The sequence below is a fragment of the Fimicolochytrium jonesii genome (assembly GCF_025526975.1).
Source record: "Fimicolochytrium jonesii strain JEL569 chromosome Unknown EV422scaffold_10, whole genome shotgun sequence".
NCBI classification, from domain to species: domain Eukaryota; kingdom Fungi; phylum Chytridiomycota; class Chytridiomycetes; order Spizellomycetales; family Powellomycetaceae; genus Fimicolochytrium; species Fimicolochytrium jonesii.
In genome coordinates, this window is record NW_026515677.1 from 578,106 (window position 1) to 591,887 (window position 13,782).

The 13,782-nt window shown below is 53.1% G+C and overlaps 4 protein-coding genes across 4 annotated transcripts; 1 reads left to right on the top strand and 3 right to left on the bottom strand.

Annotated features, from left to right (window-relative positions):
* Window positions 1–212: 212 nt before the first annotated feature.
* Window positions 213–1,690, top strand: EV422DRAFT_550607 (Mycolic acid cyclopropane synthetase-domain-containing protein; the record flags this gene model as incomplete). Its single annotated transcript, XM_053071785.1, has 2 exons — window positions 213–271; window positions 298–1,690. The coding sequence occupies 2 exons, from the start codon at window positions 213–215 to the stop codon at window positions 1,688–1,690; spliced, it is 1,452 nt and encodes a 483-aa protein (XP_052926016.1).
* Window positions 1,691–3,170: 1,480 nt separating this feature from the next.
* EV422DRAFT_578274 (uncharacterized protein) lies at window positions 3,171–5,145 on the bottom strand. The gene is made up of 4 exons (XM_053073284.1): window positions 4,668–5,145; window positions 4,079–4,594; window positions 3,693–4,001; window positions 3,171–3,607 (listed from the first exon to the last, which is right to left on the bottom strand). Exons 1-4 carry the CDS (start codon window positions 4,911–4,913, stop codon window positions 3,320–3,322), a joined length of 1,359 nt encoding a protein of 452 aa, XP_052926017.1. The 5' UTR covers window positions 4,914–5,145; the 3' UTR covers window positions 3,171–3,319.
* Window positions 5,146–5,594: 449 nt separating this feature from the next.
* EV422DRAFT_42918 (membrane dipeptidase GliJ) lies at window positions 5,595–7,072 on the bottom strand. The gene is made up of 7 exons (XM_053067153.1): window positions 6,996–7,072; window positions 6,819–6,925; window positions 6,708–6,752; window positions 6,254–6,640; window positions 6,140–6,187; window positions 5,892–6,059; window positions 5,595–5,824 (listed from the first exon to the last, which is right to left on the bottom strand). The coding sequence occupies exons 2-7, from the start codon at window positions 6,912–6,914 to the stop codon at window positions 5,654–5,656; spliced, it is 915 nt and encodes a 304-aa protein (XP_052926018.1). The 5' UTR covers window positions 6,915–6,925; window positions 6,996–7,072; the 3' UTR covers window positions 5,595–5,653.
* An 88-nt stretch (window positions 7,073–7,160) lies between these two features.
* EV422DRAFT_550609 (ubiquitin carboxyl-terminal hydrolase 5) lies at window positions 7,161–12,540 on the bottom strand (the record flags this gene model as incomplete). Its single annotated transcript, XM_053071786.1, has 13 exons — window positions 7,161–7,502; window positions 8,367–8,516; window positions 8,571–8,789; window positions 8,840–9,097; window positions 9,172–9,349; window positions 9,377–10,976; window positions 11,041–11,262; window positions 11,329–11,431; window positions 11,494–11,602; window positions 11,664–11,847; window positions 11,916–12,082; window positions 12,153–12,223; window positions 12,409–12,540. 13 exons carry the CDS (start codon window positions 12,538–12,540, stop codon window positions 7,161–7,163), a joined length of 3,735 nt encoding a protein of 1,244 aa, XP_052926019.1.
* Between the last annotated feature and the right edge of the window lie 1,242 nt (window positions 12,541–13,782).

Here is a 13,782-nt window from a genome sequence, read left to right on the forward strand (position 1 = left end):
AGAGCGCACAACTCATCTTGACCTCCCTAGAAAATCAACACGTATATCCGTAAGAAAACTCGCGACAGACTAGGATCCGGAACAATTTACACGAGGACCAGCGTCGCCCAAAATCCCAGTCGAACGAAGACGCGCCACATCTCGCAAGCGAAAGTTTCCCACACATCAGCGTTCAACCCTTAACCGAATGGACCGATTATCCTCTCCAAGTCATGCGCCGGTGGCGAATGTCATCTCGGAAACGTCCGAACCTGTTGGAAATGACATCAAGGTCGTCGCAAAATCGGCCGGCAATAGTGTTCTAAGTTTCGCTAAAATAGCCTTAGCCACCCTCTCCCCAACCCGGTACTTGATCTCCGCCGCTCAAAAGGCATGCCTGAACACATTACGACGCACGAGAGTTGGGCGTCTGACGATCACGGCAAGAGACGGAACGGTACACACATTCGGCAGCGACTCTCATCTGAGCAACGCGACATCACCGATAGAAGCATCGCTGATCGTCCGGAACGATAACTTTTGGCTTCGGATAGCGCTTTTCGGCGCCCTCGGGTTCGGCGAAGCGTACATGTATGACGAAATCACGGTTCCGACAGACCTGGCGTCGTTGATGATTCTCCTGACACAGAATCGAGATGCCTACGCGGAGATGAACCTGCTCCCAGCCGGTCTCAACGCGGCGTTGAACAACCTGCTCCTCTCGCGTATCCCCAACACCATCCTTAATGCCGTCAGCAACATTCAAGCGCATTACGACCTCGGGAACGACATGTTTACGTCGTTTTTGGACCCCACCATCATGTACTCCTGTCCAATATGGAAGACCGTGCCAACGGGCACCGAGTCTTTGCGAAAAGACGGACCCGAGGAAGACCCAGAAGACACCCTGGAACAGGCGCAATATCGGAAGGTCCACGCCATGCTCGATATGGCGCACATCAAACCAGGCCATCACATCCTCGAGTTTGGAACTGGGTGGGGAACCCTCGCGATCGAAGCTGTTCGCCGATATCCCGGCAGCAAGGTGGTTTCTCTGACCCTTAGCAAAGAGCAAAAGATTCTCGCAGAGGACCGTATCGCCGCCGCCGGCTTGTCGAATTCCATTACAGTGCTTCTCTGCGATTACCGCAATCTGAAGCCGACGGACTACCTCCCAGCGGGCAAGACTACATTCGACCGCATCGTCTCCATCGAAATGCTCGAAGCCGTTGGACCGGAGAACCTGCCTGTCTTCTTCGCCAAATGCAACGAATACCTTGACCCCAAACATGGTGTTTTGGCACTGCAAGTCATCACCATGCCCGATGCCCGTTACGAAGCGTATTTGCGGAAAACGGATTTCATTCAAAAGCACATCTTCCCCGGAGGACATTGTCCTTCCGTGTCCGCCATTGTCGCCGCGGCGTACAAGGGCACGCGGGGCAACCTGATCCTAGACGACCTCGACAACATCGGCCCGCACTACGCGCAAGCCCTCCGCATCTGGCGCCACAGGTTCCTCGAGAACTTCGACAGCGTCGCAGCGTCTGCAGAGAACCGAGATGCACCCTACGACGCCACGTTCAAGCGGAAATGGGAGTTTTACTTTGCGTTCTGTGAAGCTGGATTCGCGACGCGCACACTGGGCGATATTCAGGTCCGATTCACGAGATGCGAGAACGTAGACTTGTTAGAAGGGATTCCCCTCTGACCGCGCACGGGGGACTACCACCGTTGTACACATGTAGAGCCCGCGGCACTGCTACGGATTGACTAGAAACGTCCCACCATATGGAACAGGACTGGCCGGAGTTTCTTGCCACCTTATTTCGAATCTTATATCATTTGGCTTTCCTTTCTGACACGCTGCGCGAAACGTGAGATACGTGTTTCCGGCTTCAACCTGGCATCGTTTGCTTCGCCTTCTTGTTCATCTCTTGGTTAACGTGCATGGGCTCGACTTTTACGTACCCAAGCTTCAACCCTGAAAAACCTTATCGTTCTTCCAAAGTTGATCTTTGAGTATCTTCTTTCGATGTACCTCCTTGTCCCCCATTGTCCGTTTGTATCACAACCATCTTCCGCATAGACTCCAATTGATTGACCTTCTTGCGTTTCCGGTGTCCCTTGAGGTATGAAGTTTGAACTTCCGAAAAGTGGTCGCGTCTTCCCTCGTGGGACTGCTCTCGTCTCGAACGCTTTTCCGTCCCCTCCTCGTCTGTTGGAATTATAAACCGATTTTGAAGAAACTCTTGCACCAGTCACCCAAGCGAAAAACTCTTCCCAGCGCAATTACCACCGCCATGACGCCGTCACCCATCAACACCGCTGCCACAACCACGCCAAGCCGCCCAATCCCATCCCCATCCACCGCCGCACGCATCCCCCTCCCAGCCCCCGAAGCAGTCCTACAGGACCTCATCTCACTTTCTCACACCGTCACCGCCAACCACAACGAACCTCCTGCCAGTACTGAGCTCTCACCTGCGTCGACCTTCTTGACCAAGGCGTCCCTGGAAACGGACCCCGAAGCCATTGTGCAAAGCTTGATTTCCTTGCAGCGCAGCGTGACGGTGGAGGCGCCGGCTGCGTTGGATGCGGCGGGGGGGTTGGCTGATAGGTCGGATGGCCTCATTGTGGAAGTTTTGAGGAATTGTGCGCAATGAGCGGTGTGGAGGGAAGTTCGGTTTCCTGGACACTTCAAAGAATAGAGTCCCGGCTTCGGTATTGCGGGCGATGCACATGCGGGAATCAATCAAGCATAACAAGCATTGGGCAAAGCAGGCCGGAAATTGGACGCTTGCGGCCTGTGTCGCAGTTTGGCGACATCGCGATGATCCATCTCCACAAAATCAAGGACTAAGCCTCGGTTCCTGCACAGAAGACCATGGTCTGGACATCTATTGTCACCTTGGGATCGAGTGGAAATTGATATCGCAATCGGTGGCCATGTGCAGTATCCGGTCTTCACGGATTCGGCTTCCCAGATGATGGATTCCCAAGGTGAATCAAGGCTCTACTTTAATGTGATCCGGCGCCACCCGATGCCTATGGTGCGTGCGGCACAGCTGCGACGCACGGGAGCTGCCTCTCGCGAGACCGGCGTTTGAATACCAGCGGCCGAGCAAAGATATGTAATGCCTCCCGGAACCCCCTTCGACGGTTTAGGCTCCCCATGGATATAGACGGACTTTTGAAAACGACGTCCCCAACGTCGATGGAAGTCCAAAATTCCTTATATTAACAATGACAAACGCTCTATTTCTAATGCGATCACAACTTGTCCCAGTGCGCACATGTCCAGCATGCACTCTCTGATACACCAGTTTCCAAAAGAACATCACGTTCGCAGTCCTTCCAGAACCTCCATACAAAGTTCCATGGCCCACCCCATCGACGCATCCGGCGGCACCGCGCACGCCATGAGCGTCAGGGGAATATGATCGTCATGGAGTTCGGAATGGAAGCTCAACCTCTTGCGAATTTGGTCGAGTCCCGATCTCTCCAAGAGCGATATTGGGGCGGAGGAAGGGTCTCGAGCGTCGAAGCAGTTGAAGGAGATGAATCCAGACGCACGCTCTTCGACGGTGGTCGTTTCGCAGGCGAGGTGGAATTCGAGGCCCTCTGTCTGTGGTATGATCGACAGACGATGTCAGCGAATGGGAAGAGCTCGATCTAAACTGCTGCATCTTGCAAGATCTTCAGGTACGCACCTTCAGCTCAAATCGCCCTTCCACGCTGTCATGCTTCCCAGCATACCGAATGAACCACGGGTCCAAATCAGGAGTCTGCTGGTGGGTTCCCTGCATCCATTCATATCCAGTGGTTTTAAGACGCTCCAGGTCAAATGGCACACCTGCTTCTCCACATCTGGCGGCCACTGATTGAATAGTTCTTTGAACATCGCGGCATCGCTGCTTGGCGGTCGAGACGAGATCTTGGATGCATGCATGGGAGACATGCGGGATTGCTTCTCGTAGCAAGTCGATGGAGGAAAAGTCCTGAACTAGGATTTCGTCGTGCTATGTTACGCCAGTGATTGAGCTGTTAGAACCTTTTCTACCCCGAGCGACGTCCAACGGACTCGGACGAAACTTACTTCAAAGACGACGCGCTCCGTGGAAAGGGCGATATCAGAGCTGCCCTCTTCGCTCCGTTCAAGATACCGCAACGACCCAACACTCCCAATTTCCTCCCACCCACTCAACTCCAGCAACTCATCCCAGACACCCCCCATCGTCCAGTCATCCCGCCCCACGAGTTTCACTAGGTTGAAATGCTCCGCCAGTCTCTCGATGACCGCCTTGGCCCGGGTGGCGCGGTACTGGGAGATGTGATAAAGCTCGATTTGTGGATTCCAGGTAGTGGTGGATTCCAGATGCAGCAGCTTTGCGAGCGGTGGTGTCACGTCCATGTATAGGTGTGCGCTTTGAACCATTTTGGATCCTGAGCGTGCAGGCATTCGGTCGCACCAGGATATCAGGTGGATCGTCTCGGTTTGACGGGGTTGACCCGCATTAGGGGGGAGAGGGATGGGGAGGCACAGAAGTTGCTTGGCTTGTTTGCACAGCTGTCCCTTCCATGTCGTCTGAATTTGGCTTCGCAAAGAATCTGTCTGTATACGGGCGGAGCGTGAGCCATGCGATGGATTTCCGCATACATGTAAATAACACCTCCGATAACGCTACCTTGCTCCCCTCGCCCTCCTCCATATCCGCATCCAACCCCCCAATAGCGCCCAAAAGCGATCGACTCAAGCGCAAATCCAGCCGCGTCCACACATGCGCACTGAGGAACCGTCGCCGGACAATCGACTCCATCCGTGACTTCACATATTCGTTGAGCCGTTTGTTCGCCAGCCCAAGAAATGCAATGTCGCGCAAAGAAAGGTATGACGTGACCGCATCTGTGAGTTCGAATGGGAGACGTTGCATGGTGGCGGCTTGTGAAGACGTCACCGTCAAGTTCTCTCTTTTTGTCGGGTGGTTTTGGAAGGTTGGGAGGGTCAGTGGGTTACTGGGGGATGTTCAGGTTTGTACCACGGGTTCAGGCACGTTGCTTCTGTGGGTCTGCACTTGGCGCGCTCAACGCGTTGAATAATGTCAGCAGCGATAGCCACTGCCCGGAAAGGACATCATGTTGGCATTGTTAGTGGGGGGAGGGAAGGGGAACTGGGGAGGGAAGGGTGCTTGTGGGAAATAAGGATTCCTGTGCATTTGGTTACGCGTCGGAGTATGGGAACGCGCATGTCGTAAGCAACGTTTTGTTCAAACAGACGGCGCCTACGCTCCCTCTTCAGCCTTCCAGCCGCGCCGCCCCCTCAACTGTTCTTTGCTTTCCAGGAAGTCCCTTTGCAGCTTTCTCCGTCCAAGGCAAGAGGACGTTAAAGCGTTCTTCTTGGCTGTGGTGGGGGACGGGGACGGGGACGGGGACAAGGACAAGGACGAGGACGAGGACGAGGGACGGAGGACTGACGGAGACGTCCATACAACGAAGTCCGACTTTACTGCCATCAAATATCCCATAGTTCACACAGACTCTCGAATACATATATGACAAAGAAGCGAGGTAAAAACGCTATATAAATAGTGAAAAAAAACTCGTCATGAAAACGGGAATCCATATGCTACGCTTTGACCGGATCTCCAATCCAGAAGTGGCTTCAACATCTGAGTCAGCACGTTTTGTTGACGTGGAGATTCTCCTCGATGGGCCGCAGGTGTTTGAGCTCGTAAGCAACCCGCTCCACCTTCTCCATCACGCGGAGAAGATTGAGGCCAGCAATCCCGCTCACTTCCTCGTCGGAGAAGCCACGTCGCAGAAGTTCGGCGATCAGGGCGGGGTACTAAGCGGATCATTCAGTCTTGTCAGAGAGAACCTCCTAGGCCAGTGCCCTACGACACCGAGCTCACCTTCGTTACGTCCTCGAGGCCCTTGGGGACCACATCAATACCATCGAAATCGCTTCCAAGCCCGATATGTGTCGGACCAGCGATCTTGGCGATATGTGAAATGTGGTCTGCTACTGCTTCGAGGGTGGATTCGGCCGCGCAGGAGACGAAGCGGGGGTAGAAATTGACCTATTTTGCAGGTGAACAGAAGACGATCGTGTAAGATCGGACAGGCTGCGAGGAGGTACTTTCGGAAGGCATCTGCATACCATGATAATGCCATCGTTCTCGCGAAGCTGCTCGAGGATTTCATCGGGCTAGTGCACGGCATTCGTTAGTCGCCCAGCCGCCCAAGATCACATCATAGATGACATGATACTCACCACGTTGCGGGGAATCCGGCACAAGGCGTACGCCGAGCTATGCGAAAAGATAATCGGCGCCTTCGTAATCCTCAAAGTATCCCGCATGGTATCATGCGAGACATGGCTCAAATCCACCATCAGTCCGAGCCGGTTCATCTCCAAAATCACTTTCTCTCCATAAGCCGTCAGCCCGTTATGTATTGGCTCGCCAGTGCATGAGTCAGCCCAAGCGGTGTGACACACATGCGTCAGCGTCATGTAGCGTACTCCGAGATCGTAGAACAAGCGCAGGGCTCCCAGGGAGCCATCGATCTGGTGGCCACCTTCGAGACCGATGAGGGAAGCGATACGTTTGTGTTTGTGGATGCGGCGGATGTCGTGAGAAGTGCGTGCGAATTCCAGATGCTACGGGACAACGCATGAGACTTTATTCCCACGGCATTCGCGTCGAGCGAGATATCTCTGATTTCACCTGCGGATAAGCGTTTACTATCCTATGTATCAAATCGATTTGTTCCTGCAAAGCCCGTTCTTCAGCACTCCCATAGGCAAAACGAACCCCATATTGATTCGGCAGGCCTACCAAGGTATACCGCACATCATCTGTACGCTTTGTATAATCCGCATTGCAAGGCACGAATCCACTCCAAAACTGGGCTCCCACCCTGCCCACCTTCATACGCGTCAGATCTGTACCAAAGCATCGTCAGCGTCGTCCACAGAATTATCCCGGACAGCCAGAGAGAGAAGCGCATCCCACCAGTGGCGTAGTCGGTCGTCAGATTGGTCAAATTCAGATTATCAATTTTTCCCTCATTCACAAACTGTAACCGTATCGGCAAATCGTTGTGCCTGCGCGCGAGAGCGTCGAAACCAGATCAGCACCCCTCCGGCCCCATGTCCACCAACCTCCACATCCGCCAACTCACCCATCAACCAACGGCACCTTCCTCAATATCTTCTCCGCCCTCCCCACATAATCTTCAACCTCCAAAACCTCGTCATCCACCTCCTGCAGCACATATCCGCTCGACTGGCCGGCCCCCGTTCCCCACTGACAATGCGCGAATAGAATGAGGACGAGTAATGAGGCGAGGAGGAACGCGACTTTGACGGGGTTGGCTTCGTTGCGTGGTGCGGGTCGGGTGAGGGACAGGTAGCCCCCGGAAGGGTTGGGTTTTGGCATGGCGATGTGGACGGAGTTTGGGCGCATGGTAGGGTTTGATACCCGGGCAGGAAGTGGAGGGGATGAAAGGAACCTCGACACCTGTAAAGGTAGAATCAGTCCGACAACCAAGTCCCAGGAGAGTTTGTAGCAAAGGAAGGAACGACCGTGCTTGACGATGCTTCAGGTTTTTGGGGGGTCAATGCTGCGAGCTCCACACCCGATATCCCGCAAACTTGAGATTCAGATCATTCATTCAGACACGAAGGCCTTTTGACGCGTCCCGCTGCCTCCCGCCACCAACGGGTCATTCCGTCAATAGCTGTCGTTTCCCCTCATCTCTCAACCATAGCGGATATCTGCCCTTGCCGTTGACTTCTTTGATTGTTCTCGGCATATCTACATTACTGGGCGGATTTCAGTTTCTATCGCTCCAATGCCGAAAAAAGACTGAGGAACAAACGTCGGTCTGCTCGAGTCCCCACACAGAAACTACTCCGCGCCACTTAACGACGCCATATGGATGAAACCCAGTCAATGTAAGAAAAAAAATGTATGCAACAAAGGCGCACAGCCACTATGCACAAAAGACTTTGATAATGGGAGAGAGAAAGCAGTAGCCCAATAAGGGACGAAAAAAAGGGATGGTCGCGAAAAACATGTGAAGCGCGGATATCGCAAACAAACGATGATTGATATATGGCGAAACGAGGTAAGGTAAGATACGTGATGACTAAAAAACAGCAGTGAATGTTCTTCCACGTCCACATGGCGAAGGATCGGTGTTGAAAGGTATTGGTAAGGTACAGCCGCGACAGAAAAGGGTTCTGAGAATGGGGCAGCTTGTGGGATGGGTGGGTGATGTGCGAGATCATCCCTGCGGGGGAGAAATAGGTGGTCGTGGTTAGACTTCATTGCATCGTCGGGATTATTGCTAACTCAGGCTGTAATATGCCAGCGACTTACAAAGATCTTGATGGCCTTCTCGAATGAGCCGAGACGCGCTCTTCCAGATCGGTCCAAGTGATCCACTCCTAGTGACCATTCCTCATTGCGCGGCAGCTCGGACAACAGATCATCTGCAACCGAGGTGAAGACATCAATCAGGGCCTCATCCTTGAATCGCCCACACCCAACCATGAGTGCAAGTCAAAGCATACCATCATCAACAGCCCGTGTCGTTCCCCTCGCGTTAACAAGGACAAACTTGGCTTTCGCAAAGTCCTTTTCGTTCATGCCCAGGCGTGCCTGCAGGCGTTCACGGGTCGCGGAGAAGGGTTCGGCGGGGATGATAGGGAGCCAAAGTGGTATGCCGAATCCGCGGGAGAGCTCCTTGGTGAAGTGGAAGACTTGGATGGGGTGTGCGTTGATTTCATCAGCCAGGATTTCCTGCAATCAGAGAAAAACATTGTTAGATGCCAGCGATAACAGTCGTTCACCGGAAGCCCGTCCACACTAACCTCGACATAGATGTCGGTGGAATCACGGATAGTGTCGATGTGATCCGTGTCGTTGTAGAGCTTCAGCAGCCTACCGTCACGTGCAATCTCGTAGATACGGTAGCGAGGTGGTTGTAGAGACACCTGGTTTGCTGCATCTTCATCCACGGTGATGGTGCCATCGTGGATCTTCTCCGCAACTTGTACGCCAATGTCCGCGACCTTCCCTGTCTTTGGCAGTAGGAAGTCAAATGGTCCCTAAAAGAATGGAGGTCATAATAAGCCAAGATCTCTTCCAAGTCTCCGCAAGTGGGGGTGGCCTCGAAACGTACCTGCTCCCGGTTCTTCTTGTCGACCCACCAAACCTTCATGAAGCGCTTGTTCTCAAGTTCCTTCACCTGCACGCCCAGCACCTCATAGACCACAATACCAGCGTCCAGCCCCGGATGGATGGCCTCCAGAACCGGCACCCCCTTGGGCCCAAAGCCCATATCTAATATCCAGTTCGGGCTGTACTTGATCGGCAAGGGCCTGTACGCTCCATTGTGCGGAATGACTGACAGCAGTCGGATCTTCTCAGATTCGGCTCCCGTGCGTTGCGCGATGATCTCCTGGATCTCCGGGTATGTGGTCCTCCGAGACAAGACGATCTGCAGCGCCTCCGAGTCGTCACGCTCGCGACCACGGAGTCGGAAGCTCATTGTAACGCGGTTCTTCATCCTGGTGTAGTAATCCAAGGCGTCTTTTAACGAGGGGTCCTGGATGGCCTCCGTCTCTTCCGGAGTGAGTTCGCGCTGAATGACGAGAATGTCTCCGTCGCCGATTTCCGCGGTGTGGAAGGTGAGTTTCAGCTTCAGGGTGTCGATCATCTCGGGTTTGACCTCCTCGTAAACCTTGATAGGGGTGCTCGGTGCCAGACCAGCAGCTTCCACCAGAGTAGGGATGATTTCCCCGATTTTCGTGTCCTTGTCATCGACGTACAGACGACCGATGTAATGCAGATTGGCGGTGACGGGATCGTACTCTTTTAACCAGAGGGTGAGCCCCTTGTCAGTGCCGGATCCGGGCTCCTTATTGCGAATGGGACTGATCTTCGGCTGGTCGGGTGGGGGGTAGTTGCCCGAGGACGAGTACCAATGGAGCGGGCGGCCTTTGATGCTCTCAATGTAGAACCGGATCTCGTTATTCGACTTGCCCATTTTGTTGAGCGCCTGTTCCATTGTCCATTCGTTAGAGTCTACGGTGTTGATTGCGTCCGGTCGCAGTGTCTTGTTCTGTCGGGCGACCATGTTCCACACGCGGAACTCTTCGGGCTGTAAACCGAGCTGGTGACACAGGTCCGCCTTGAATTGGCCGAGCTTCTGCGTTCTCAGCACCTTTTGAGCGTTGACGCCCGCGGGATAGTTGAAGTTGAAGAGGTCGAAGCCGTGATGTGTAGCAACGTCCTCGTCTTGAATGATGCGCACCGTGACGTAAAGGTATGCCTCTTCCTGTTCCTTCCTCTCGCGCTCAGCATTGATCTTTTCCTCCGTGAGCCGCTTCTGCAAGTGTAGCGGAATATCCTCTGGTGTCACTGGCGCCAGAACAGTGGGGCGATCGCCATCGCGAATGTACACCAACATGTACGCATTGGTGAACCGCTTCAGCTTCAAACCCTGGCGGTTGGCGGACTGGAATTCCCCGCCAAAGTTCTCGTCAAAGACTTCCCTCTTGGACGCAGGGGTGACTCTATCGTCGTCGAACTTGTACCACTTCTCGTCCAATCCCGGGCGAAGGAATGCCTGGTAGTGTCCGCCGTGAAGATCTCCGCTATGCACAAGTACGCCGTGCAGATGGTATTTCTGAGAGACAGTCTGCGGAACACTAGGGTCCAGGTACCCGTCAAGCTCGATTTCGGTCGGGTATTCATGTCTGTCGTTGATCTTCACCATGGCGTCCCGCTGGAAGTCGTACTCGAAGCGTTTCAGTTGCAAGTGCAACACTGGTGGCAATGCCGTGAAAATGACACCCTTCTTTGCATCTTGAAGCCCGTAGCCTTCCGCTTGGTATTTGTTGTCGCCATCCAGAGTCTCCACGGCTACGTAATCGTTGAAGGATTCGATTAGGTTCTTGCATCCCTTGACGTTCAGTTGGATATCTGCGGGTGACACCTAGGATTAGAGATACATTCGTCGCAAAATAAGCGGAATCTTCATGCGTACCGTAGAAATCTTCCATCCTCGAAGACTCATAGGGAACGTTGATACACGTAATGAAACTTTTCATCTTCCCAACAAACAATCTCGATATCGCTCCTTCAGCTTTCGTGCCTTTCATTTTGCTCTCCAGGTTGTCCTGCAAGACACGGTTAAACTCTTGTACATCGTGCTGCGCGAACGAGTCCAGCGCATCCCATCCGAAGGACTTGGTTAACTCCGTTGTCCCTACAAATTGGTCAAGTTAAGATCATCGGTTCCTTCATAGATTGCTGACTTCCGTTGAATGCTCACCGACGGCATCCGGGGAAGCTTGCAGGTTGTAGAAAATGCGTTGGAGAGCTAGTACAATGGACTTTTGTGGATCTTCGTTCTCGCTCGGGATTTGGAATGTTGCCTAGAGTCGAAAGCACATTAATGAAAGTGATGATGGACAGCTGAGTTTCGATTTGCCCGTACCTTTCTGAAATAGTTCGTAAAGTATAATGACTGCAGAACCGAGTTCATGTAGCACGTGGCACCCTGGTTCTTCAACCCCACGAATCCGGTCTCTTTGCGGGAATCCCATCTGGACGTCCATTCTTATATGAGTGGCGTCACCGTTGTTCTGTTTCAACATCCGCACGTACCGGTCGAACTTGTGCCACAATACACCCAGGTCGTCATGGTATATCCTGACCCACACCACAATGTTGAGCTCCTCCCTGTCGATTATCGCTGGCATTTCCTCCGACCCTCGGTATAACTTCGCGATGGTGGTCATTACACTGAATCCCCAATCAACCGATTGAGAATCGAATCTGTGTTGTGCATCTGTGGAGGGTATAAATAATCAGGTCCCGCATCGCCAAGGTGGGCCTCTTCGCAGATGATCGGCTTACCTTGGTGGACGATCCGGCTCTCATCCCTGGGATTTATGAGCGCTACGGCGAACCTCGCGCAAACGTGCCAGTCGGAGTCCTGGGGTTGTTCAGAGGCATCCAAGGACTCCAGAAAGACAGAAACTGTGTCTCTAGTCCTGTTCCCTGACGGGAATAGAAGAAGTCTCCTGGAAAAAGATCGACGTCACTTTCTGACGATCCCGACCAATCCAAAATATCGCCGACTTGGACGCGTACCATCTATAACCCCCCAATTCGAAAACCGGGCTATGCGTCTTTTCCCCCTGGCTCCTCAACTGGGCATAATCCTGAATATTCCACGTGAAAGTAAAATTGGCTACTTCTGTGAGGCTCGGATCCGGAGGCAGCACGGTGTCGATGCTAATCCGTGGCACTGGCTCTATTCGACGCAGACCATACGATATCAGTTGACCGCTTCGGCTCTCAATTATCCAGGTCTCGATGGATGATTACCATGAGGAACTTCATCCACCGGCGGAGAGTCAGTGTCCATGAGATCAACTGTTGTAAGGCCATTGTCCCCTGGCGGAGTCAGGTCATCGTACGGAGGGCTCATCGGAGCATCTAGATGGAAACCATTCTGTTGCGGTTCCTGTTCGCCCATCACCGTCACAGCTCAGCATCTTTTCGAAAAGGCAAACAGTCGCTCCAGTGGAGATCATACCATTGCGGGTAACTGTAGTGCGGCAAGCGCTGGAGCCACTTTAAGCAAGCTGATACTCAGAGTTGGTCTGATAAACGGAGTAACGGAATGGGTTAGTTTGCGAAAGTGGGTCGACATTGCTATACATTGACCCCGATCGCTTTCAGTGGCGAAGTGCTGAAGAACCGAATTTCGCTTGTCCAACCCGCAACAGGCCACCGTCGCAACGCACACTGGTCTGAAGAAGCATACAAGCGCCACCTTCCCTCCCTTCGTCAATGGGAAGCTTCGCTTGATTTGAGCCTCGGTGCAATTGATGAAAGAATTTCCCCGTCCAGCTCGGAGCCCAACCACAATTTCTCTCGAAAAGATGGGGCACTGAAACAAAACCTTCCGGGAAATTACCTGGTCTATCTAGAGTGTACCCCTGCCAGTGTTTACGGTTTGAGAGTGTACGCACTTGGGCCTTCTACTTGACAAGAATTAGGAGCGATCTTGTAGGAAGCAAGCGGTTTGCCGTTGTTCAAGCGCCCCCCCACCTGCGAGCTGTGATGATGGCCTCGCTGTCTTTCCCGGGCGGCCGGCCAGTCATCCATTGCCATTTCCAACCAGCCGTCATTTCATGCTGCACCACAGTCTCGGATCCCGGGTCTGAGCACAGAAATGTGCGTGTGGCGCATTTGCACCAATCAACAACACGTGGCTTTCCCCAGTTAAATTCGGTTTATCTGTTGTCTTGCTTTTCAGATTGAGGACAACATCATTGGTGCGTCGACACACTTGCCATGGCAGATTTTTTGTCTACAGTACAATGGGGGGGCGCTAGGGCCGTGAGACCCGGTGTGGTGGCGAATACCTTACTATGGAATTACGGTGCAGGACGGCGGGGTGTCTGCCATTTTGCGGCGCGAGCTTCCAAGAGTACTGCCCAGTTTCGCGGCAGCGTAGTAACGCTGAGTCAGCGCAAAACGCGAAACTCAGAAGGCCCCATTCCCAAATCGGCGCCGCCCGAAGCTTCCTTCTGATTGCAAGGAAAAGAAATGCTGGCATTTCATCCAAGCTTCCGAACGGTGTTACAGTATTATGAAGAAAATTTCACATGGACGCTTAAATTCCTAGCACATGCGAGCCCAGGCTTTCGGCATGGCGATTATGGAAAGTATTGGTGAATCGGAGCCCAATCGCAACTGAACAGGGTGGCTT